We start from the raw sequence: 24,547 nt of genomic DNA, 5'->3' as shown, positions 1-24,547 counted from the left end.
ACTTTCCTGACTTCTATAGTAATTGCTCCGTTGCCTTTCTGTATGGTCTTATCACCTGCCTGTGCATATCTAGCCACTGTAGTTTAGTCTTGCACACCTTTTTACGTCTTTGAAGTCTCCTAAACCTCAGGTTCCCCCTCCAGCCCTTTCCTTTTCTTACAGTTTATCTGGTGAAGAACTCAGCCATTTGACCTCTAATTTCCAACTGGCTGGATTTGGTGATTGCATCCTCATGGTTCAGTTCAACTTGTTCTCTTTCTTTTAGTGGGAAATGGTAGTTTAACCCCACAGTCTGGGTATCCGGAATGCTCAGTGCTACTGGGTAGGTCATCGTTTTCTAGGCCTTTTTAGGGGACAGAGGAAATATGTATGTATAAAATACTCAGTGAGTTCATACTGTTGCTTCCAATTCAAATTCAGTTTATATGGTTCTTACTTAACCTTATCTGAATTACATCTCTAACTCCCTTATTCCACGCAGAAAATTTAGGTTCTCCAGAACAGCAGGGAACAATAGTATTTGAATAGGCCATAGTTAGGCATCTGCTGTCTTCCACACATTACACACAGTATTCTCCACACCACCACAATCCCAACACCGCACCACTAGTGATGATAACTGAAAGGCGAGAAAAACAGTTCTCTTTTTGTGTGCTTATCCCCATTCTCCTCGCAATTTTCAGGGGGAGGAGTGGGGGATGTTTATAGTTGTTGAAAATGGGGCAAATTTAAACACTGATTAGCTTTTAGATGATATTTGGAGGAGGAATACTTTTAATTTTGTTACGTGAGATGTTGGTTTTATAGTTATGTTTAGAATAAGTCCTTATCTGTTAAAGAATTTGTGGGTGAAATGATGTGAGTTCTGGGATTCTCATTAAAATACATCAGGAAGAAAATGGGCAGAATAGAGGAAATAAGATTTCTTATTTTTGGAACTGAGTGGTAGGATGTGGCTTATTTTTGAAACTGGGAGGTCAAAAATAGGGTTTATTATCCTTTTTCTCAATGTCACTTGAAATGCCTGTTATGCAAAATTTTTTTAAATTAATTTTATAAACAGTGAAAAGACAAGGACCTACGATAGGGAAAGAAGGTGATAAAGAAGGCATATTCAGGGAAGTGGAAAACTGAGTAAAGAATCCCAACCTGGTGGTTCTGTTCGGCTCAGTGGCCTTGAAGCTGGGTAACATCTTGAATGAGAAGAAGGGAGGGCTGGGATGTGAGGCCTCAGGGGAAACCAGCGTTTAAGATACGAGTGGCAGAAGAGGAAACTCCCATCCAAGGAAACTGAGCAGATCCAACCCATAAAAGTAAAGATAGCAGAGAGATGGAGCCTCTGAATCCCAGCTAGGGAAGAAACTAGGGAATGGACCAGTTGATGCCACCCTCAGCGTTCTCAGCATCACCCAAATTGCTGGGGGACTGGGGGATCCCTAGGCCTCAGGTCAGTCAAATACAAATCTTGGTGGGTGAGGCTTCAGAGTCTGACTTCTGAGGAAGCTCCCCTGTGAATCTGAAGGATAAGGTAAGGTTACAAAGAGTTAGAACCTTAGCCAGAGGCATTTTGGTGATGGACCGGATGGAGAGGGGAGATGTGGAAGGAGCTTTGTGGAGTGCTCTTTCTAGAAAGTTTTCTGCGAGGGTATGAAGAGGGTAGATATGGGAGGACTTGGGGCCGAGGGAGGTGGTGGTTGCTGAAATAGTTGTTGCTTATAATACTGTAAGAGAGGTTTGCCTGTAAATGTGGAGAATGTGAATGGTTCCTTATGCAGGATGATGACCGAGTGGTCAGGCCAAGCATGAGGTTAGGCGCCCCCACCCCCACCCCCCACCCCAGTACCAGATAGGTTATTTTTATTTTTATTTTTTTGCGGTACGCGGGCCTCTCACTGCTATGGCCTCTCCCGTTGCGGAGCACAGGCTCCGGACGCGCAGGCTCAGCGGCCATGGCTCACGGGCCCAGCCCCTCCGCCGCATGTGGGATCTTCCCGCACCGGGGCACGAACCCGTGTCCCCTGCATCGGCAGGCAGACTCTCAACCACTGCGCCACCAGGGAAGACTGATAGGTTATTTTTTTGCCAAGCACGTGAGTTTTGATGGTTTGGGGAAAGCTTGAAAATGGTCATCATGAATTAGATGTTCTTTCTATTTGTTAATATTTTGAATTACACATTAAAGGAGGAGAGGTACTCAAGTCTTTGCATAGGGACCTCTGCTTCTCAAGTTCTGACTGGGCCTTTGGGCCCCTCCCCGAGGAAGAAGGAAGGAGTGGGGTTTTTACGGCTGACGTTGGCCCTGTTTTCTTATTCAGCACTCCTGCTCTTCTTCACATTCTGTTTTCTCTTTTTTGGTTTTCTTTTCTTCGTGTTCAGGTGACACTCTTATACGCGTAGAACCTCCAAGAGGGGTTGCCTGGTACAGGGTGGTGCTTTCCAGTTATTTGCTTTGGGACTGACTGTTGGAGGGATCCCTACATTTTCTGGATTTCCTAATGTCTGACTTCGAAGGTTGTGGGGAGAGGACTGAGGTGAGTACCCTGTTCCTCCTGTTTTTCTCTGCCTCCATGTCTTTGTTCTTTATAATAGGTTGGATTCATTTCTGCCCCGTAGGCTTTCTACCTCTGTGTACTTGGGAGCATCTTCTGTCTCCTAGATTTCGTTTCTTTCTCCCCACTTAGTAGAGTGCATTTATTTTTACTTTTAACATGCCATTAATTTCTAATTTAGGTCAATTGAGCATTTTGATTTTTTAAAAAAATAAATTTATTGATCTTATTTATTTATATTTTTGGCTGCGTTGGGTCTTCGTTGCTGCGTGTGGGCTTTCTCTAGTTGTGGCGAGCGGGGACTACTCTTCGTTGCAGTGCGCGGGCTTCTCACTGCAGTGGCTTCTCTTGTTGCAGAGCATGGGCTCTAGGCACGCAGGCTTCAGTAGTTGTGGCACGTGGGCTCAGTAGTTGTGGCACACGGGCTTAGCTGCTCCGCAGCATGTGGGATCTTCCCGGACCAGGACTTGAACCCGTGTCCCCTGCATTGGCAGGCAGATTCTTAACTACCAGGCCACCAGGGAAGTCCGAGCGTTTTGGTTTGGGTGGGTGGTTTTTTGGTTATGAAAGTTTTCTGGTCTCTTTCTGTGTGGTATCAGAGCCTCTCCCTGTCTTATTTCCCCTCCTCCTTGTTTTCTGTTGTGGTTACTTCGATGCTAACTTGTTCCACTTGTACACTGACCCTGTGTACACGGCGCATTTTCTTTCTCATGATCATATTTATACTTTTGATGGATATATTTAAATGAACAGCTGTGCATTTGTTGAGTCATACCACAATTATCTGATTCTGCTTTAGCTGCTCCAGGGGCAAAAGCATATTTCAAGCTAAGTTGTGAGAGAATTCCGTTAATCACATTCTAACTGGGGGAGGGGAGAGGAGAAAGACCACTATGAAAAGTCTTTTTCAAGATGAATGTTAATTAGTTGTTCAGTTATTTTAGAATAGATTGATTTGGTTGCTATTTAAGGTGTCACCTGAAGAAACTTTATAACGATGTAAATAACTATAAAGGTTTAATGATATCAGCCAGGCTAAATTCTCTGGAATTGTTGATGTGGGGATAAACTTAGTAGCTGGTTTATTTAAATAGAGTTTCTTTCCATAAAGACTGGTGTTCTTGACTCAGCATTCCTTGAATTCATTGGCTAAATATTTTGTTTTAAGCTTCCTGAACAGATAACATATGATACAGAAAATGTTACTTCTTTTTCTTCAAATCTATTAATTGCTAATTATAAGCTCTGATTGAGTCTTTGGCTTCCATCAGCCAGATCTATTTTTCTCTTGACACTTCCTCAGGGTTTTCTGAAGGTTATTAATAGGCATGGAAGCATGGCTTTCCAAATAGCGTCAATAACTGTTAGGAGACTAGTGGGGGGCAGAGTGGGGGGAGATGATATGTCAATTCCTGACTCGTAGGAGGTGTATTTTCAAGCTACAGAAGCTGTCTCAGAGGTCACTGGGGATGGCTCTGGGCAGATCAGCTGGTGTCTGCAACTAGAGATCCAAGCAGTCCTATCCAAATGGGATACTGTCCACCAGGGAGTTGTCTGCTATACCCTGAGTCTGCCAGCCGTCTTTTGGTTTGGCTGCTTCTCTTGGATGACACCCTCGAAAACTGAAATCCAGGTTACAAATGATATCTTTTCATTTATTTCCAGTACCTGGTTGCCGCTATATTACATTGAGAATGAAGAGCAGCCCTCTCCCCCAGTCATTTCCTGGCCAGCCTGTAAAACATTCCTTAAACCTCACTCTCCTCTCCCCACCCAAACCAAAGTGTAACGTAGACTAAGATGTCAGAATGAATGTGTTTTAATTTCCATTGAGTGCCTCGCATGTGCCAGGATGGCGATGTAGCCATGATCCAGGCAGAGTTCTCACTCTCACGCTGCTTAAATTTTGGTGTGTGGAGTAAGGACGGATGGGAGAGGGAGAGACATAATAAAGACCAATAAACTAATAGATAAATGACGGATGTCACGCAGCGTTAAGTGCTGTGAAGAAGACGGCAGGGCGCTGTGGGCTGAGCGTGGGGAGGTCTGAGGCAGGAATGGGCTTGAGTGTGTGTGGGGTACGGAGGAGAAGGGCCTCTGGTCAGGCTGGTGTATAAAGGGTGGTTTTTCTCACCTCCACAGAAATCTGCTCTAGTGCCTCCCGTTTTAAAAAGAGAGAGAGGAATAGACCTCCTTGGTGCTGACGTCTTTTTTATTTAATTTCCCACCCCCCCCCTTAAGATTATTACGCGTTAGTCACCTTAGCCTTAGAATTGGGACAGTTGTGTCAGATGGCAGTGCCTGAGATACCATTTGTCTGGTAACAGGAGGGGTAGGAAGGGTCTGCACTCTAGGCTAAAGGGGAAACTGCAGGCAGTGAGAAATGCAGCAGAGGGCCGAGAAGGCATCTAACTGAGGGCTTCGGGAGGAGGTGGGATTTTAGATGGACTTCACAGTTACTCATCTAAGAGTTTCACTGGTGGAGTTGGGGGTGAGGGTAGGGGGAATAACAGGGTCCTCTCTACCGGTAGGTAAAAAAAATAAATAAATAAAAGAAAAGAAAGTCCCAGTTTGTAAACTGGAGGGAGAGGAGCCCTGAGCTGCCTAAGAGAATAGAACAAAACAGCTGGGAGATGATGGGTACTATCAGTTGAAACAAAGCGGAGAGCCGTGGCTATTTGATACAGAGGGAATGAAGTGGAAGACGAGGGACAGTTTCCATGTAGTCAAGCGCGTCAAAATAAAACCGAGACTTGAGATACCAGTAAGGCATGCCGTGGGTGATCAAAACATTGGAATCTCAGAGGCTTAGCTTAGTTATTATCTTTATATTTGGTAGGGGTGTAGCAGAGTCAGTTTCGTCCTGTATACAATTAAAGTAAGTCTACTGGGGTTTCTTCGGTTCTAACATGGTAGCTTATCCTTTTACTTATTTTCATTCAGTTAAGCCTCATTTACCTACCCTTGCCTTTTTTTTTTTTTTTTTTAAACCAGATTATATTATTCTTTTCCTGGCCTTTCCAAACCATATCTTGGGTCCATCTGTCACAGCTGGAATGTTTGTAGTGTAACTCTTTCAGTCAAAACCCTTTCTTTCCTGAAATAATCTGTAATTATTTCCTCTAACTACAGGATGAACTGATCCAGGGGCTGGATTTCAGTACTATAGGACTTGTCCAAGAAGCTATTTGTATTCATCTATCTTGAAAGATCAAATTACATGCTAATATTCTGAAAGTAACACCCCACCAGAAACCCTCCCGCAGCAGTGAAGTCTATATAAAACCAAGCCCTGGCAACTTGCACATTGCCAGTTCAGACAGAGTGTGGTGTTAAAAATATTTCACAGGTCATTTGTGAACTGGAGAAAAGACCCTGACTTAACTTATATGGTATGATGCTTTGGTTTAGCCTTTCTTTGCAGCTATAACTGACAGCCCATGTCTCTCTCCACCCTTTCCAAAGTCCCAGGTAGTTTGGAGCAAGCTGTCCTTGGGTTCGCTCTCTGCTTGTTGACCGTAGAAGAGACATAACTATTGTCACATAATGGCTGATTTTTGTCCCCCTTGGAGGTGGTGGTTGTAAGTATACCTTCCCTCAAGATTGTATGTTTAGAGTCTGTCTTGCTGGATCTAATTTGCCCCCCAAATGTGCCCGACCTAACGCTAGTGCCTGTTTTTATTTTATGATGCGTCACAAGAGAACTGGGGATGGGAGGGAGGAGGTAGCAACCACTTGTGTACTAGCAACGTGGCTTGTCTTTCCTTTCACATCAAGATTCCCCCCCCCCCCCCTCGGGGGCAGGGGAGATAATCCGAGGTTACAGGGTATATGAAATTAATTTGAGGTTAGAGAAATGCAAAGACGACATGATAAAGGTGGCCCAAATAACCATGAGTAAAGATTGTTTTCTGAGAGGAAAATCAAGATGGGTAAAGCGCACAACGTGTTGAAGCTTGGATAAAATGTTAAGGAGGACTATGGTTAGTTCCATAGTTTAGGAAGCTAAACTATGGCTGGCTGGTTTAATGAAGGTTGTGAGCGTTTGTTAATTAGGACCTGAACTCTGGTCACATGGCTTTGGGTTTGACTTTGTGTGCTCGAGCAAGGTACTTCTAGCTACCCATTTTCTTATCTGTAAGCTGGGATTAATAGGAGTATTTCTTTTAGAGTGTTTTGGGGAGAGGTTGAAAGAGGTAATACATAGGATCCCTAAGCACGGCGCCTGGCTGCTTAGTAAGTGGCACTGCTGTTACTGTAATAATGATGTGCTGTTGACAGATGACCAAGGGGAAGCAGAATCACTCTACTTCTTTTCTGCTTTGCCTCTACCTTTTATATTAAAGAGAAACATTTGTTTTTTCTTATGGAAGGCATAGCATAGGCCATATAAAAGAGACGTAAAGAAAAACCTGTCATGGAACAGTTGTGATAGCCCTCACCGACGGTGAGTGAGCGACTTCACGTGGATGGTGAAAAAGTCATTCAAAATAGGGATGGGTGAACGTACAATCCATCTTTCAAGATTCTTTCTAACTTGGAGAGTGTTGGAAATTGAATTGAGAAGAGCATCAAGAAAGTCCCTATTGAACGAGTAGGTGCTCAGTAGATTATGTGTTGAACAAATGGACAAACCAAATGAGTCTAGGCCACCAGGCCAGACAAATGAACATTTTGTAGAATCTTCTGATGGGAAAGAATCTCAGGGTTCATCTTACAGCTTTGCTTTCATCCTCAGCATACAGATAACAAGTTGTTTGCTGTTCATAACTTTAGGTTTGAGAAATATCTTTTATTCTTATAGTAGATTATCAACTAGATTGCTTAATATGAGTTCTAAAGGTTGAATGTAGAAGTGCAGTATACTCCTGGTTATTCTGTGACTGACATCAAAATGCCTTGTGATTTTGGGGGGGATGTATTGCAGTATATCTGTGGCTTTATCCAGCTGTAAAATTGTGATGAGTGAAAGAAGTGCCAAACTTGGTCTCAAGCCCACATGTGTTAAAAATTGAGCTAAACGCTAGCTCCCTGACTGGATGTCAGTCTGATCTATAAATGGAGTTTGAAAAGTACCATAGGATTTGGAAAGCAGCTCGGTTTTGCCCTGGTGGTTTGCCTGTTTTGAGTACAGTATCATGGGACTGTTCTGTCTCCCAAGGGAGTAGTCCTGAGACACTGTAAAAGATGGCACTGATTTAAGACCCGAGGTCCCTAACCTTTTTCTGCATAGCTCTTTGCCATGTGTCTGAAATATTAAGATCTGTTACCAGGGCTAGAGGGCCTTATCCAGGAACAGAAAGGAGGTGGTATATACTGGCGCAAAGATTTATACTCCAAACCCTTCAGATAATATTCTGTAACCCCCAGTAGCCTATGAGTTTTTGCAGTCAGGGATTTTAGCCTTAGAATATTGCATGAGGATTTGGTTGGACCAAAAGGAGATGGACGCTGGAGTACCTTCTGATCACAGTTTTATGTCTCATTTAGAAAGTATTTCGTTGTGCACATAAAGTATTATTCCTACATGAAATAGATATCTAATGCCTTCTCCCTTGACCACTAGACTTATTGTTGACTTCCTTGATGTTAGAGAGTTTAAAGAGATTTCTGAACCTGTGGAGCAGTAACATTTTTGTCAGGTATCGAGCCAATGCCCAGCCTAAAATATCTGGTGCCATCTGGTTACCTGGTATGGTAGAAGGACTGATCATTTAAGAGTAAGGCAGTGCTTCTCAAAGCATGGTCTGAGATCCTCTGGAGTTTCCGAGACTTTCTCAGGGGTTCCACAAGGTCCTCCTTCTTCCAGTCACATACACGTCTTCATGTACGAAGTTGGATTCTCTTTTCTTCAGCTGATACAACATGTCATTCCAGATTGAATGCAGAATCATACATGAGAATCCAGTTGCCTTCTAGTAAGCCAAACATTATAGAGATTTGCAAAAATGCAAAGTAATGCCACTTTCCTCATTAGAGCTTTCTGTGGGGGAAAATACAGTTCTTTTTTTAATTTAGAAAAAATAGAGCAATATGTTTATTGTTATTTTAAAACAAATACAGTATTTAAAACATTCTCCATTTAAATTTCTAATAGAGTAAATATTGGTAGAAATAACTTACATAGACAAGTTCCTTAGAGTCCTCAATAATTTTCAAGAGTATAAAGAGATTCTGAGACCAAAAAATTTAAAAACTATTGGAGTAAAGCATCCCTGAACTATTGAATTATTGCCACTCTCTTTTCCCACTACCCGTTCATCTTTTTGGCCAGCCCACATCTGAAACTCCTTAGCCAAAAATACTTGAGTGCAAGGGAGTTGAAAATTACTTGTAAAGACAATGTTTCCTTTTTAGTGTATTTAAAAATTCCAAGTAGATCTTTGGGGCTTCAAGTTGGGACTTCAGCCTATTGATGTTCTTTATATGTAAAATATGATCGGGACATTTATTCCAGAACATTCTCCTCCCTACATGTCTTTTCCCTTCCCTTTTGAAAGTCCCATTTTTAATAGCCGAATTAACTGGTCAGCAGAGACACTCCAGACACTGAACAGAATGGCAACCAGTAGATGCTGCTGACATTTTTTTCCCAAAGATTTTTTGGCAGATTTTGAGCTATCTGTCTATAAACAGCAGATTAGTTTGGAAGACTGAATTTATACCTCCTTTTTTCCCCTGTTCTCCATTTAGGAGCCTAAATTATTGTTTTAAGTTTGCTTGCACAGTAATAATCAGTTAAAAGGTGTTCAGGGGCATGGGCTTTTGTTGGCTTTGTGACAGGAAAAACTGTCAGTGGTGATGGTCTTTTAGAATTCTTTTTTGAAATAGTGAAAGATTTCTTGATTTCGAAGCTTGAAACTTGTTAACTGCCGACTTTTATTATTACCTGAACTAAATTCTAGAGATTAGAGTTAACAGAGATGATAAATGTCTTAATCCTGCTATTCCTTTGCAGGTGTGTATGTGCTTTTGTGTTCGGGGGGGGGGGTTAATTTCTAATTCTTTGGAAATTAAAGTTAAATTGAGCCGATTAGTTCAGGGAGAATTCGAATTCAATGAGTATTAAATGTGCACCTACTTGGCTCTAGTAGCGATGAACAAGATAGACAATAGATTTTACTAACATGAAGTTTACAGTCCAGTGAGGGAGACAGATGTTCAAAAGCACACACTCAAATATGAAATTATTAATTATGATAAGTGCTATAAATAAAAATTAACACGGTGTATGAGAGTGTAATGAGAGCATATGAGGGTTTAGGCAAGCTTCTAGAAGGAGGTGACATTTAAGTTGAGGCTTGAAGGTTGAATAGGAATTTGCCAGGTTGGGTCCTGAAAGAAGGGCTCAATCACTGGGAGCTTCATATATACAGAGGTCCAGAGATAGGCAGGGAGCTGGCTAGTTGGCTAGCTCCCAGGGAGCCTGGGAGAATGGGGTGGAGAGGGGCCTTGACAACAACAAATGTAGGGAGGTGAGTAGGGGGCTTACTAGGGCTTACCATGTTTTACCCAGGTTCTGGCCAGGGGCTACCTCTCCAGCCTTCTTGGGTTTTCTCTCCTCATCACTCTTCTCTCTAGGCTCCCTATGTCCTAGCCTGGTGTTTTTTTTTCACATGTGATATATGTTTTAAGTCCTCAGGAAACACCAAGCTTCCCCTGGCCACAGGACCCGTGTAGAAGCCGAGAAGCTGTGCCTTTTTCCTTAAATGCCCTCCCGTCTCCACCATAGAGTGCTCCCCACCCCAACACAAACGCACACACACACACACACACACACACACACACACATACACAAGAGCTCACATACTCTTATCCTTTTTGTAGTACCTTCTACTCAACTTTCTGGTTCCTGTTTATATATAATCTACCCTGTTTATATATAATCTCCTCCACCCTCCAAAAAATCTTAAATTGTTTTGTTAGCAGTCTTATTTAACCATGTTTCTTTCTAACACTTAATTCAGTTTTTAATTGTGCAGTCTTTTGGATGATTATTTGACTACCACCATAGATAGATTGTGTAAGTTCTGTAATAGTAAGGACCATGTTTGTATATCTTTATCATTCTAAGTTTCTAATTTCTAGTACATAGCAGGCTCTCAATAGTTGTTGAGGGAAGGAAGGGAGGTTGGGAGGAAGGAAGGAAGGAAGGAAGGATGGAAGGAAGGAAGGACGGACTGGGAATTCAAAGATGAGACTGAGATATATAGTTCAATACTTTTTAAAGGCTTTTAATGATATATCCCATCAGTTAAAAAGTTTTTTGAGGGCTTCCCTGGTGGCGCAGTGGTTGAGAGTCCGCCTTCTGATGCAGGGGACACAGGTTCATGCCCCAGTCCGGGAGGATCCCACATGCCGCGGAGCGGCTGGGCCCGTGAGCCATGGCCGCTGAGCCTGCGCGTCCGGAGCCTGTGCTCCGCAACGGCAGAGGTCACAACAGTGAGAGGCCCGCGTACCGGAAAAAAAAAAAAAAAGTTTTTTGAGTGTGTACCCTCAATATGTATGTTTCGTATACGTTTTATATAAAGTAAAACTATGTGTTATAAGACATACATAAAATAGAAATTTTAAAAAGATTTAAGATGAAATATTTGAGGTATGGCTAATGGTAATGACATTGTATTATTGACAAAAATCTCAGGCTACTCAGGATAATGTTTATTGTTTATGATACTTGATGCAAATCAGTTTTTAATGTATTTTTGAATTCTGAATTTGGTGAGCCTGCTTCATGTCACAGTGAACTGAATGTTAATTGCTTTTGTTTAAACTGATTAACAAAGAACTGCTAGGAATAGCCATATAAGTTCCACCATTTTCTTACTCTTCTCTGGTACTTTCATTAATAACATATTCAATCTGTAGTTTCTTTAATGGATTTAGAACACTTGCAATTTGGGGAGGGCTCATTTCATTATATCTAGCCATTACAACCTGTAATTCCACTTCAGTAAACCCTCAAAGAGTATATGTAGCACATGGCTGTATTCTATAAGCAAACAATGTCCACTCTTTCACATTGTGTAACTCCCACTTCTTCTGCAAGATACCTCTTGTAGTGGACTGTCCTAAGGGACTGAGACAGAGACCAAATAAAGGATCAAGTTATTTATCACTCTGTTAGATTAAATCAGTTTTTATAAGATACAAGTTTTAGTATTTTCATCCCATAATTTAATGCATTGTCTTGTGTGGCCCTTGGATGCATGCACCCCTTTTGGGGGCAAGTAGGCTAGTGCTGGAGATTGACATAGACAAATAATTGATTTGGAGTGGTGTTAGACCAGTGCTGGGGGGTTGAAATCACTGCTGATGGAGAGGTGTTGCGCCAAGCATTTGCCTTTTGAGCTAGATCATGGATGACAGGAAGAGGGAGTTGGGTAGGAGAGAGGTGGAGGGGGAGGCTCAAGGCATCTGGGGTGGAGGGAACCAACAGTGTGTTTCTGTTCAAAGGCACAGAGATGAGATGGTGATGGAAGGGTCAGTACCGGTTATGAGGGTTCCAGGGTGAGGTGAGGCATTTGCATTTATATCAAACAAGGGCTTGCTCTAGAAAAGATCTATGTGAACATGGAAATAATAGCAATAATAACAACAACAACAGTAGAAAGGGAGTCACTCAAGTTCCATGTGCTTTTAAAAATGTAAAAGGAAGGTCCATTAAACTCTCCTTTACTCCCTTCCCTCACCTTGCTGTTAGAGAAGGGTTAGTCTGAAATACAGTTGTAGACAAATTGAAGTGAGGGATGGTAAGATAGAATAGAGATGCGGGGAATGAACAGTCAGACTCCTAATCAAAAAACTGATTTTTAAGAAGATGAGTCAGAAGGTGTCCATTCCAAACAGCTTAGATAGCAGTGGGCTTTTGCTCTTTTCTTTGAAGCTTTAAGAGTAAGATAGCACATGAACCTATTCACTAAAGAACTTGACCCGTTTTCTCTTTATTTTACCATCCAGAAAATTGCAGCTAGTTCAAGGTTTAATTGTTTAAAATTATTCTTTATAATAAAGAATTAGTATAGCCAAACTCTCATCATCTTTCCAAAATTGTATAGGAATTATTCAGATGGAAAAGTTCTTTGTTGTAACCCCTTGACTCTGAGGAACATTGAGCTTCTGCCAGTGTAGTTTTAGGGCAATATCAACTTAAAATTTATATCAAGTATCTTATTTTCTCTCTGTTATATAGTTTCATATATTAAGATTTTATATGATTTCTTCATGTCTTGATTGCGTGTATGCTTTGTTAAATTTGAGGTTAATGTAAGAATACATTGCTTTGCCATAGATGAGGGGTAAGTTACAGTTTTGTGTTTTCTTTTTTTTTCTTTTTCGGGGCTGTGTGATGATGTAGGTTGCTTCACCTCTAATCCTTTTAAAGCAAGGCTCAAACATAGTAATTGGGCTTGGATTATTCAGTCACTTAATCTTTAACATGGTGTTAGAACAGTCTGTTCGTGCTTCTTAGAGTATTTAACTTGGTGCCAATCTTGCATTCCGTGGCATAAAATAAAATTCAAACCTAAAGTCCTTTAGGAATGCCTGGCCTTACAGCTGAGAATTTTTCATGTCCCTTTTGAGTTCTTTGTAAGTGGGTAGACTCAGGGAAAGTTGCCTCAGAGTGGCCACCAGTAGGAGGTAAATCTGATTAACTCTTTAAGATGATTTATTTAGATCCATGTAAAGGGTATATGTTTAAGTGTACTAAGAAATAAGGCAGCATATGTGAGGGGGATTTGTAAGAAAGGCCTTGAATGGCAGTTTGAAGATGGTATGCTTAATTTAATTTGTCATCCTACAGTTAAATTTTGTTGTTTTACTGATATCTCTTTTTTTCCCTCCACAGTTGTACAATGGTAGATGGAGTGATGATTCTTCCTGTGCTAATGATGATTGCTTTCCCTTCCCCTAGTATGGAAGGTAAGTGGCTCACAACTATTTGGGATCGGATGAGTATACTGTGTATTGTTTGGCTTACTGTAAACTAGTTTCTTCCTAATCCTATCAGACTTAGCAATCCTCCCCTCCCCCCATTTTTAAGACTTTATTTTTTTAAAGCTGTTTTTTAGGTTCACAGCAAAATTGAGAGGATGATACAGAGATTTCTCATATACCCCCTGCCCCGACGCATGTATAGCCTCCCCCATTATCAACATCCCCCCAACCAAAGTGGTACATTTGTTATAATTGATGAACCTACATTGACACATCATAATCACCCCAGTCCCTAATTTACGTTAGGGTTCACTCTTGGTGGTGTACATTCTGTGGGTTATAATGACATGTATAATGACATGTATCCATCATTATAGTATCATACAGAGTATTTCACTGCCCTAAAAATCCTCTGAGCTCCACCTATTCCTCTCTCTCCACCTCTGCAACCCCTGCCAACCACTGATTCTTTTACTGCCTCCATAGTTTTGCCTTTTCCAGAATGTCATGTAGTTGGATTCATACAGTATATATAGCCTTTTCATATTGGCTTCTTTCACTTAGTATTTTACATTTAAGGTTCCTTCGTGTCTCTTCATGGCTTAGTAGTTCATTTCTTTTTAGTGCTGAGTAATGTCTCATTGTCTGGATGGACCACAGTTTATTTATCCATTCACCTACTGAAGGCCATCTTGATTGCTTCCAAGTTTTGGTAATTATGAATAAAGCTGCTATAAACATCCATGTGCAGGTTTTTGTGTAGATATAAGTTTTCAACTCCTTTGGGTAAACACCAGGGATTGTGATTGCTGGATTGTATGGTAGAGTATGTTTAGTTTTGTTAGAAACTGCTAAGCTGTCTTCCAAAGTGGCTGTTCCATTTTGTATTCCCACCAGCAATGTATGAGAGTTCCTATTGTTCCACATCCTCACTAGCATGTGGTGTTATCAGTGTTCTCGATTTTGGCCATTCTTATAGGTATGTGGTGGTGTCTCATTGTTTTAATTTGCATTTCCCTGATGATGTATGATGTGGAGCATCTTTTCGTGTGCTTATTTGCCATCTGTATATCTTTACTGAGGTGTCTTTAAGGTCTTTGGCCCATTTATTATTTGGGCTCTTTGTTTTCTTATTGTTGAGTTTTCAGAGTTCTTGGTATATTTTGGATAACGGTCCTTTATCAGATATGTCTTTTGCATATATTTTCTCCCAGTCTGTGGTTTGTCTTGTCATTCTTTTGACATTATCTTTCACAGAGCAGAAGTTTTAATTTTAATGGAGTCCAGCTTATTAATTATTTTTTTCATGGATCATGCCTCTAAAATGTTATTGTCATACTCAGTGAGGTAATGTAGGTTTTCTCCTATGTTATCTAATAGGAGTTTTATAGTGTTGCGTTGTACATTTAGGTCTGTGATCTGTTAATTGAATAATTTTTATGAAGGGTATAAGGTCTGTGTCTAGACTTCTTTTTGTTTTGCATGTGAACATCCCCTTTTTATACATATTTGATAATGTCCCTTGATTTTCTTGGAGTGCAACCTGTACACACCGTACCTTTCTTATAAACATAAATTTTAAAAATTCACTATAATTCGCTATCTGAAATGAAGAGAAAATTCTCTGAAAATAATATGTAATTAAATATGTCATATAATTAAAATAGTACGTATAGACAAATGTAATATAATCTAATGTAGTTGGGTATGAGTACACTAGAAGATGTAATGAAGTAACAAATGTTTGTATAAAAATATATACCTATACACACACACACACACACACACACACATAATAGTCTTTGATGTCTTAGAAAACAGAAAACATTGGTACTAGTGTATTGTATCGGTGACTTAATTATCACAAGGGATCTTGCCTGCAGTGCTTGAATTTTCTGACTTGGTGAACAAATTTTGGTAGAATCCCAACAAAACAGAGAACTGTTTGTCCTTTGATTTACACAGGGGTTATATTTTGAGAAAATTTCGTATACATTAAGACAGTACAAGACATACTTTGTATTTTTATGTATAAAAGAGTTAGGTATTAGGTTCAATTAATTATACAGCGGTTTTCATGTAAATGAATGCTTAGTGGGTGGGCCAGTGAGAACCTGAAGGGGCGCAGGGTAACTCTTAGTTGTGCGGGATCACACAGGCATTTTAGGGCCTAACTCATTCTCACTATCCTCCCTTCTCCCCATCTACAAAAAGCTACTTAGGGATGGCACTGCCTGTGGAGTCCACAAGAGATAATCAAGAGAAAAAGAAAATAAAATTTGCCTATAATTCCCTGCACTTACATGTAATTGCTTTTAGCATGTTGGTGTAAATCTTTCTAGATGTGTAAACAAACTCTTATTTTATTGTGCATTGAGCAGTTTGCACTTTATTTTATAAGAGTTGCTCCATGAGGAGTGGTGCTTACGGTGTGAATCTCAGCCTTGTGATCAGATGGGCCAGTAAGACTAATCCCCCTCTTACAGGCTCTTGGGGGTATAGTGATCAGTTTTATACACTTGATAAGTTTCCAAGGAGGCATCTAATATAAGTTAATGTAGCCAACACTGCGGAAAAATCAGTGCTTAATGTACTAGAAATCTATTTTGTTACATATTAGGTGTGTAATATTTGATCTGTTCCTCCCTCCTTCCCATGTTCATTGACATGTATTATAGTCAGGGAGCCACTTGCCACATACTGAGCACTCAAAGTGCAGCTGATACAAGCCGAGATATGCTTTAAGTGTAAAGTACACACTGGGTTTTGAAGACAATAAAAAATGTGAATTTTTGTCTGTTCCTTTTTACTACTATGAAAATTTACAATTATATAAAGCAGCTTACATTAAGTTTCTATTAAAAAACGCTATCGTCAACCACTTTAGATATCCATAGTCTATATTCTTCTCTAAGCAGTGTTGTTTGATACAGTCCAATAATATCGCAATCATTTTAATTAGTGCCAAAAAGATATGAAATAAGGATCCTGCGTGGCAAGTTTAAAGGAGTAGGAGGTGTTTAACCAGAAGAGAGGTTGGGTCCTAGGTTGAAAGAATTACTAAGAAGAAATGGGCTGGGAATATTTGGTGGGTTAATAGTAGTTCTCATCTGAGGGGTTAATTTTATCCCCCAAGGGACACTTGACAATGTCTGGAGACGTAATAGACAAGTTGCTAGGATTTTTCCTCTTTTTAGTTGCTACATAATGTGATCAGTTAAAAAAAAAAAAAAAAAAAAGAATATTGTGAAATGAAGTCCCTCCAAATTCTGTGTGCTCCCCTAGGTACAGTAGCAGTTCTGTGTGGTCAGACAATCCTTCAGGTTTCATGTGCTGTCCTGGTGGACTCTTGGTGTGGGCACGATAGAAAAAAAAAAAGAGTGGAAGAGAAATTGAGGTGGAAATGTAATACGGATAGAGAAAGGGAAGTGGGAAAGAATGGGGAAAGAGGAGGTGAAAAGGGCATTTATAGAACAGTGTTAGCAACCCAGCCATTGGTTGTTTTTTCCTGCTTTAAGCTCTTAAGCTGCCCAAAGGATCCAGCAAATGACCTCTTAATGCCAGAGTGAAGATCTGTAATGAAACAAGTTAGTCTGGCTGATGGAAATGGATGCCACTAAGGTTTTGCTATTGAATATAACACCAGCACTAGGATGTTTACAGATATGGAAAAGAGCACATCATCCTTTTGTTGCGATAGCTTTTTTTTTTTTATTTTTAAAACAATATCCAGTGAGTGCTACAACCTAGAGTACTCTGATCTTAATAGCGGTGGCCTTAGTCTTGTCTTCCCTCAATGACTCAACTCCTAGTTAACTATCAATAGCATATTCTATGAAAAGACTCTTTGTTTTTGCATATTTACTAGAAAATTTTTTTTTAAAAAACCACTGAGAACTAATTGTAATATACTCAACATTAGTCATAAAGCAAATGTCGAGTACGAAATACTTAACCGAAAGAGGTAAATAACAGGGCAAATAACTAAAAACTTTATATCAGCCTCATAGATTGTCTAGTGCAGGGCTTTAAGCTACCAAGGTTTTTGTTTGTTTTAATTAATTTATTATTTTGGCTGTGTTGGGTCTTCATCGTTGTGCACAGGCTTTCTCTAGTTGCGGCGAGCAGGGGCTACTCTTCCTTGGGGTGTGCGGGCTTCTCATTGTGGTGGCTTCTCTTGTTGCGGAGCACGGGCTCTAGGTGCACAGGCTTCAGTAGTTGTGGCATGTGGGCTCTAGAGCTCAGGCTCAGTAGTTGGGGCGCACGGGTTTAGTTGCTCCACGGCATGTGGGATCTTCCTGGACCAGGGCTTGAACCCGTGTCCCCTGCATTGGCAGATGGATTCTTAACCACTGCGCCACCAGGGAAGCTCTAGACTACCAAGTTTAAAAGGAAACAGACCCAGGTTTGATGTTTGCAGAGCAGCTACGGCACCTTATTAATTGGGCTTCAGTGGAGCTAATGACATTCTTGGTGCATAAATAAGAAAGTCATAGAGATTTTGTTCTAATATATTTTGTTGGGTATTGTACTCCTCTTAGTCTATTAAAAACAAACAAAAAACCAGAAAGCTTCTTTCCTTTCGTCTCCCCAGTTACTCCCAGATGTCTTTTAAATATTGATTAGATACAATGTCAACATATCAAATAAGAAGTCCCAAAGAGTACTTTTGGCAGAGTTTGACTAGTATGTGTGTACTTTAGAACATTTCTCAATTTCTAAATGGAATTCTAAATGCTCTGGGGCCAAAAAGACCCAGTAAATTTGGAAAATACTACATACTAGAACTATCTCTTTGATGATTTATAGGTAATATTTATTGAGTGGTTAATATGTGCCCAATGTTGTTTTATGTTCGTTATTTCCCATAATCCTCATCATTACCCTAATGAGGTACGTTAGTGGGGATGTGCTTTTGAATTGGTTAAAACTCTTGCTTAAGGTTATACAGCCAACAAAAGGTGTGTTATACTTTGAGGATTGGTATTCAAGAGTTTCAGTCATTATCGGTTATCTTCAGAATTTTGTATTTTTTGGTACCCTAAGTTAGCTACATCCGCATTCATATTACATCTGGTACATGCTAGAATGCAGCTCAATCCAGTCCATTTGAGAGGCTGAGGTGAGAGCTTCCAATAACAAATGATGAATCCCTTTTACCTGGGTTTGTGTTTTTTATTTCTCTCTCATACCAATATTCATTTTTCATGTTCATTATATATACAACTCCAGCTGCAGGAAGATTTTTATTTGCTCTCACAGAGAAGAGCACTTGAGCCCTAATTACCCGTATATCCTTCCTTTTCCTTCCCATTAATAAGACTAATCATGCTCTAATACTGCTATTATGCCACCCGGGAGAAGTCCATTTTTGTTCCAGAACCTGCTTGTTTGGTTTTACCTTTGTCCCTGTGAGCATTTGCAGGGACGACCATGACACAAATAACTTAAAGTGGAATACTGCTTCTTCAAAAATATTTCAAAGCTAAGATGACCCACATTTTATTAAATTTGCAAGCCATAGTTAGATTCTATTGCAGCAAGGAAGGCTGGACTTTTGCAGAGTTTCGTTGCAAGAGATTTCGGCCTGTCTTAGAGAAGATTGCTAAGTACTAAATTGTTTTCTGGGTTGACTTGATTTTAGTATTTCCAAAGCCATCACTACTCAGACTTTCCAGCCCAATTACCCAATGAGAGAAGGAAGGAGATCACTTCAATAGACTTTTTGTTAGGGTCCACAAAGGTGCCCCTCTTTGCCACTGGGGGTGAAGAATAGAATAAGCCTTTCTTTGAATTTCTCATTATTGAGAATTCAGGAAGTTCGTGAAGGGGTGAATGAATGTAAGAGAAATGTCTCAGTATTAAATTTGTTGCCCTCATTTCTCAGGACTATAATTTATCCCTTTTGTTCAGAATCAAATCTTTTTCGTTGACACATCATCATATGAGAGATTTGTTGGGGAGAGAGATGAGATGTACTGAGCTGTTGGCCACTATGAGGACCTAAAATGTAAATATCAGGTGAAGCTGTACACTTTTAAGATACTGCTTCTTTATTGTCACATTTTCTCACCTAACAGAATGAGTATATTACTGATGCAAGGTGAGCTGTGACAAAGCTTCCTTTCAGCTTTTCCTTTCTGGGGAATGTTTGTTTCAGCTGTGGGTAGTTAAACTAAAGCCACATCCAATTTTTTTTGTCCCAGTGAACATTATAAAATGTTCATATTCAATGCATTTATATGAGAGGAGTTAGTGGTAGGGTGTGGAGAGGACTCTAAAAATTCAATCAGGGGCTTCCCTGGTGGCGCAGTGGTTGAGAGTCCGCCTGCCGATGCAGGGGATACGGGTTCGTGCCCTGGTCCGGGAAGATCCCACATGCTGCGGAGTGGCTGGGCCCATGAGCCATGGCCACTGAGCCTGCGCGTCCGGAGCCTGTGCTCCGCAGCGGGAGAGGCCACAACAGTGAGAGGCCCACGTACCGCAAAAAAAAAAAAAAAAAAAAAAAAAAATTCAATCAGAGTCAAATATTGAATGGATGGGAAAACAAATCCAAGGCCCTAGGCTCATTAAATGGTTTCCTTGTGGTCAACAGTGAGTGGGCAGTGCAATAGCTTCTAAGCTTCTGTTTTATAAAGATGGGTCTCAAGGGGGAGAGGGTGGATGCCATCTCCTCTTTATGGAAAAACTGGTGAAGCAGGAGATTTGTAGGGATGGCATGTGTGCTACTTTTGCTCTTGAAAAGTAAACACCGAGGAAAACAAAACATTTAAAAATTAATTTGTAGACTCAAGACGTAGAAAACGAACTTATGGTTACCAAAGGGGAAAGGGGGTGAGGGAGGGATAAATTAGGAGTGTGGGATTAGCAGATACAAATTACTATATATAAAATAGATAAACAACAAGGTCCTACTGTATAGCACAGGGAAATATACTCAATATCCTATAATAAACCATAATGGAAAAGAATATGAAAAAGAATATAATGTATGTATAACTGAATCACTTTGCTGGGTACTGGAAACTAACACAACGTTGTAAATCAACTATACTTCAATAAAAAATTTTAAAAATTAATTTGTAATTCCCAAACATTACCAACTGTCCTCCAGAACTTCCCTCTGTAGCCCAGCATGACCCCAGGCAAGCTTCCATAGATTATGGTTATATGAAACAGTCATAATTACTCAGAGCTCATGTCGATTCCAAGATAGTGTAAGACACAGGGCAGGGAAGCCTTCAAAATTTTCACTGTGACTCACAGTAAGAAACATTTTAGAGTTGGACCCAGTGCATCTACATTTAGAAACATTTTGGAGTATGACCCGCATGCATCTGAAAAGAAAATTTCATGAAAGTGATTACTCTTACTATGCTAATGTACTCCTGCTTCTTCTCTTTTTTATTCTATTCAGTTTTATTTCATTTAGAAAGAATGAAAGAAACCTTGTCTTGAACCACTAAATCAATTTCGCTACCCACAAATGGGTCATAACCCGCAGTTTAAGCAAGACACCTCCAGTCTGCTCCCAAGAGCTCGCTGCCGGGAAGTCCTGGCTGCCCTCAGGTGAAAGCTCTGACGGCTAACCCAGATAGTCTCCAGCAAAGCTGGCCCAGACCTTTTTAAAATTTATTTATTTATTTATTTTTACGACTTCATGTAGCCTGACCATCCTCTCTCTGCAAGCCAGTGATTTGACAGGAGGAGGGAAGTTTACATATGTGCCTTCTCAGCCGTGGTCATAACACTGGAACAGCTGCTTGCCTGATTCTAATCAGCTGAATCTGAGCTCTGCAGAGCTGGGTGTTTCCTAGATCCACGGTAATGCTGCATCTAATTCTTTGTTATGGGTTAGAGGGGAACATGGACTTTCTGAGGATATGTATATTTGGGGCATGTGGGAAGGAGAGAAGGAATAGGAGGCAGAATGAGAAATTCCTCTTGGAAGGGGGTGGTAAAATTCACCTTAAAGCAAGAACAAAAACCTCTGCTTTTATATATATATATATATATATATATATATTTTTTTTTTTTTTTGCGGTATGTGGGCCTCCCACTGCTGTGGCCTCTCCCGCTGTGGAGCACAGGCTCCGGACCTGCAGGCTCAGTGGCCATGGCTCACGGGCCCAGCCGCTCCGCGGCACGTGGGATCTTCCCGGACCGGGGCACGAACCCGTGTCCCCTGCATCAGCAGGCGGACTCTCAACCACTGCGCCACCAGGGAAGCCCACTCTGCTTATATTTTTTATTCAAACGGTGATTTGGAGCAGGGAGTAGCCTCTTTTATTTATTTGCTGCATTTGTTTACCTTCTGAATTCTGGTATTTACACTAAGCCAGTATAAATGAAAAAAAAAATCACACCCATTTGGTAAAGCTATAAGGAAGAGATAGAGAAAAGAAAAAAAACCCAACAGTCCAGTTTAACCTTTGGCTCCTGTGACGTATGTAATGCTGCAGGATGCCATGCAGAGTTACACAGTGTTTATCTTTAACACTATGTCCTAGTTCATAGGCTTCACGCTGTCAGTTTTGCAAAGGGTTAGGGTAATTTTTGATAATTTAGTGGTGTTGCTAATCAGAGTGTCTTCTGAAGGGAAGGCTCTTGGCCATGCATAGGAATTAAGCCTTTCTCAGGAGAGAGGCAGTCAGACACCATCGTGAGCCTCCTTCTTCCTTCTTACTGTGTCTCTGTATGTGGGTTACCTGAGCTCTCAAGAGCCGTTACCGCAGAGCCATGCTTAGCAGTAGCAGAGTGGTGGTGAGAAGTCAGCCATGCAAAGTGAGGCCTAGGGTGAGAGAGGCCAGGACTTGGTGGTGGTGTTTTCTCGCTACTGTCTAACACAGCGCCTGGCATGTACTTGGTGGTCAGTGAATATCTGACAAATGAATGAATAAATAATTATCATAATACAGAAAAGGTAATAAGAGACCCAGGAACTGATCTGGGCTGGGGACAGGGTAAGAAAGGACATCATCCTTTCAAAGAATGTATTCCAAGTTTTGGAAAAGAGAATCAGTGATAAGACAATCTTACATTCTTGCAGTTGATAAATTACCATGAGCACACGGGGTAGGCACTGGTGATGTCAACATACCGAGAAGGGGTTTTTGCTGTCAAAGAGTCACAGTCTGGTTGGAGGAGACAAAGGTTACAAGCACAGCACTAGGGGTGTTGGCCGGAAGGGCCTTCATGGCACACCAGGCTGGGATTGGGGACAGGCAGGGTTTGGGAGGATGAACAGGCCTTAGACCAGCAAAGGAAGGACTGAGAAGGACTTTTTAGGCAGGGGAAGGGCCAGGCCCAGAGAACTGGGGGGGGGGGGGGGGGGGGGGTACAGGTCACCACCCGGGTGGTCCAGCATGGCCAGAGCAGCCTCCCAGAAGGCATTTGGGTTGAGATTTGAGGCCCTACTAGCCTGGCAGGGCCTTGTGCATGAGGCGTTTGTCTTCGATCCTGAGGGCAGCGAGAACTATTGAAAGATTAATTAGATGCGCTTTGTGTGCTTTGAAAGAATTTTGTGGTAGAAGTGGTTCACAGGCTACAGCAGGATTAGAGGTGAAGGGACAGGAAAAACTAGTCCCCCTGCAGGGTCGGGGCAGACAGGCCCACGTGCTGCCTTTTCAAAGGCATCCCAACTATAGCAACTTGACGGTGGCCAACAAAACAAAAACAAAACAAAAACAAAACCCTTAGTTCCCAGAGAAGACCTCTGTTGTAGGTAGCTCACAAATTATAACAGCAGCAGTGAACGACAATAATCTAACACTAATTTCCGTTATGAAAACAGAAGGTTGAGCTGCTGACTTTCTTAGCAACTTTTACAAGACATTTAAATCCCTCTAGCTGGTCCTTTGTTCCTGTGTTGCCATGGAGTGTCAATAAGCCCAGCTCAGAATAACCCGGGCAGTGACAGAGAGGTGCAGCTTGCTCGCTGGCATGGTGGCTGGCCAGGTTACGCTGTTCTCGTTGCTCCCGTCTTGGGAGGAGGACCGAGCAGCTGGTTGCCCGGGCAGCTGTGAAAGGTGTACGTCTCTTGGCTGCCCAGAGTTTGAAAGGCAACCAAAACTTGCCTGCCTCCTGAGCATGTGCAACTCGCGTTTGAGCAGATAGCACCTGAAAATAGCCCACTGCACACCTGTCCCTTGTACACCAGCCCCTGGCCGACTGCCATTTAGGACAGTGTGGGCTCCCTGGGTGGACAGGTGAGGGGCTGAGCGGATCTCAGGGGTTCTTAGGAAGATCCTGGGAACTTTGGCCCTGGCTTAAAAGGAAACGAAAAAGCAGCAGGCTCCTCTGAGCAGTTCCACTGGGCACTTGTGTGGTTAGTGGGTGGCCGCAGTGCTTGCATACGTGCGGTACGTGCTGAAGAAGCCATACCAGTTCTCCATGCTCAGCCAAACTGGGGTCCGACAGACAGACTGAGAGGTATATGTTTTCTCCTGGAGGGAAAGGCTTTCCTAAAACACTCCTAGACAGTAGCCGTCATGGAGAACCCTGCCTCAGTTTTAGAGAGGGGAGGCACTGAGTGAAAACTATCTTGTTTGATTTTCTACGTGCTCCTTAATCCCCAGTGATTGTCAGTAGATCACTTCTACAAGGTGGCTCTCTGCGAGATTATTCTTTCTCAGCAGTCCAAATGTGGGCACAGAATAGAATCCGCATGTCAGGAGCTGTCTGTTTCCCTTTGGGACTCTTTCCATGTCCTTCCGGGCTTTCATCTCTGCCGCGGGCTTGCCATCGTTGGGCAGGCTTGGCACGCCGATGTGGATGGAAGGCACTGGAAGGAAATACTTCTGAAATGACTGGTGGTACTCAAGCTGCTATTTAAAAGTGACCCTTCTTAGAGTCTTGGGTTATCTTTAGGCCGTCAGTGCTCTACAGCCACAGGAGCCAAAAGGGAGTCTGTGGAAACTCTGGCCTGTTGCTCTCGCCTTGGTTTGTGTTTAGATATCGTTGCTCCTCAGCCAGTGGCCTCGTGACACATCTCAGATTTAGCTGCCTTTCTTCTGCCAAGGTCCAAGATTATTGTGGAAGCTGGGAACGGTGTGCTGTGC

General features: G+C 41.6%; 1 protein-coding gene across 1 annotated transcript in view; it reads left to right on the top strand.

Moving 5' to 3' along the window:
• Positions 1–24,547, top strand: part of ACVR1 (activin A receptor type 1) — a 75,080-nt gene that overhangs the window by 5,325 nt on the left and 45,208 nt on the right. The window contains exon 2 of the mRNA XM_065880356.1: positions 13,399–13,472. Coding sequence (XP_065736428.1) covers positions 13,406–13,472 — 67 coding nt within the window. The 5' untranslated portion in view covers positions 13,399–13,405. The remainder of the gene's footprint in view (positions 1–13,398; positions 13,473–24,547) is intronic.

The sequence above is a fragment of the Phocoena phocoena genome, chromosome 7 (assembly GCF_963924675.1).
Source record: "Phocoena phocoena chromosome 7, mPhoPho1.1, whole genome shotgun sequence".
In the NCBI taxonomy this organism is placed as follows: Eukaryota; Metazoa; Chordata; class Mammalia; order Artiodactyla; family Phocoenidae; genus Phocoena; species Phocoena phocoena.
The sequence above is the reverse complement of the archived record's forward strand: the minus strand, read 5'-3'. Positions and strand labels throughout refer to the sequence as shown.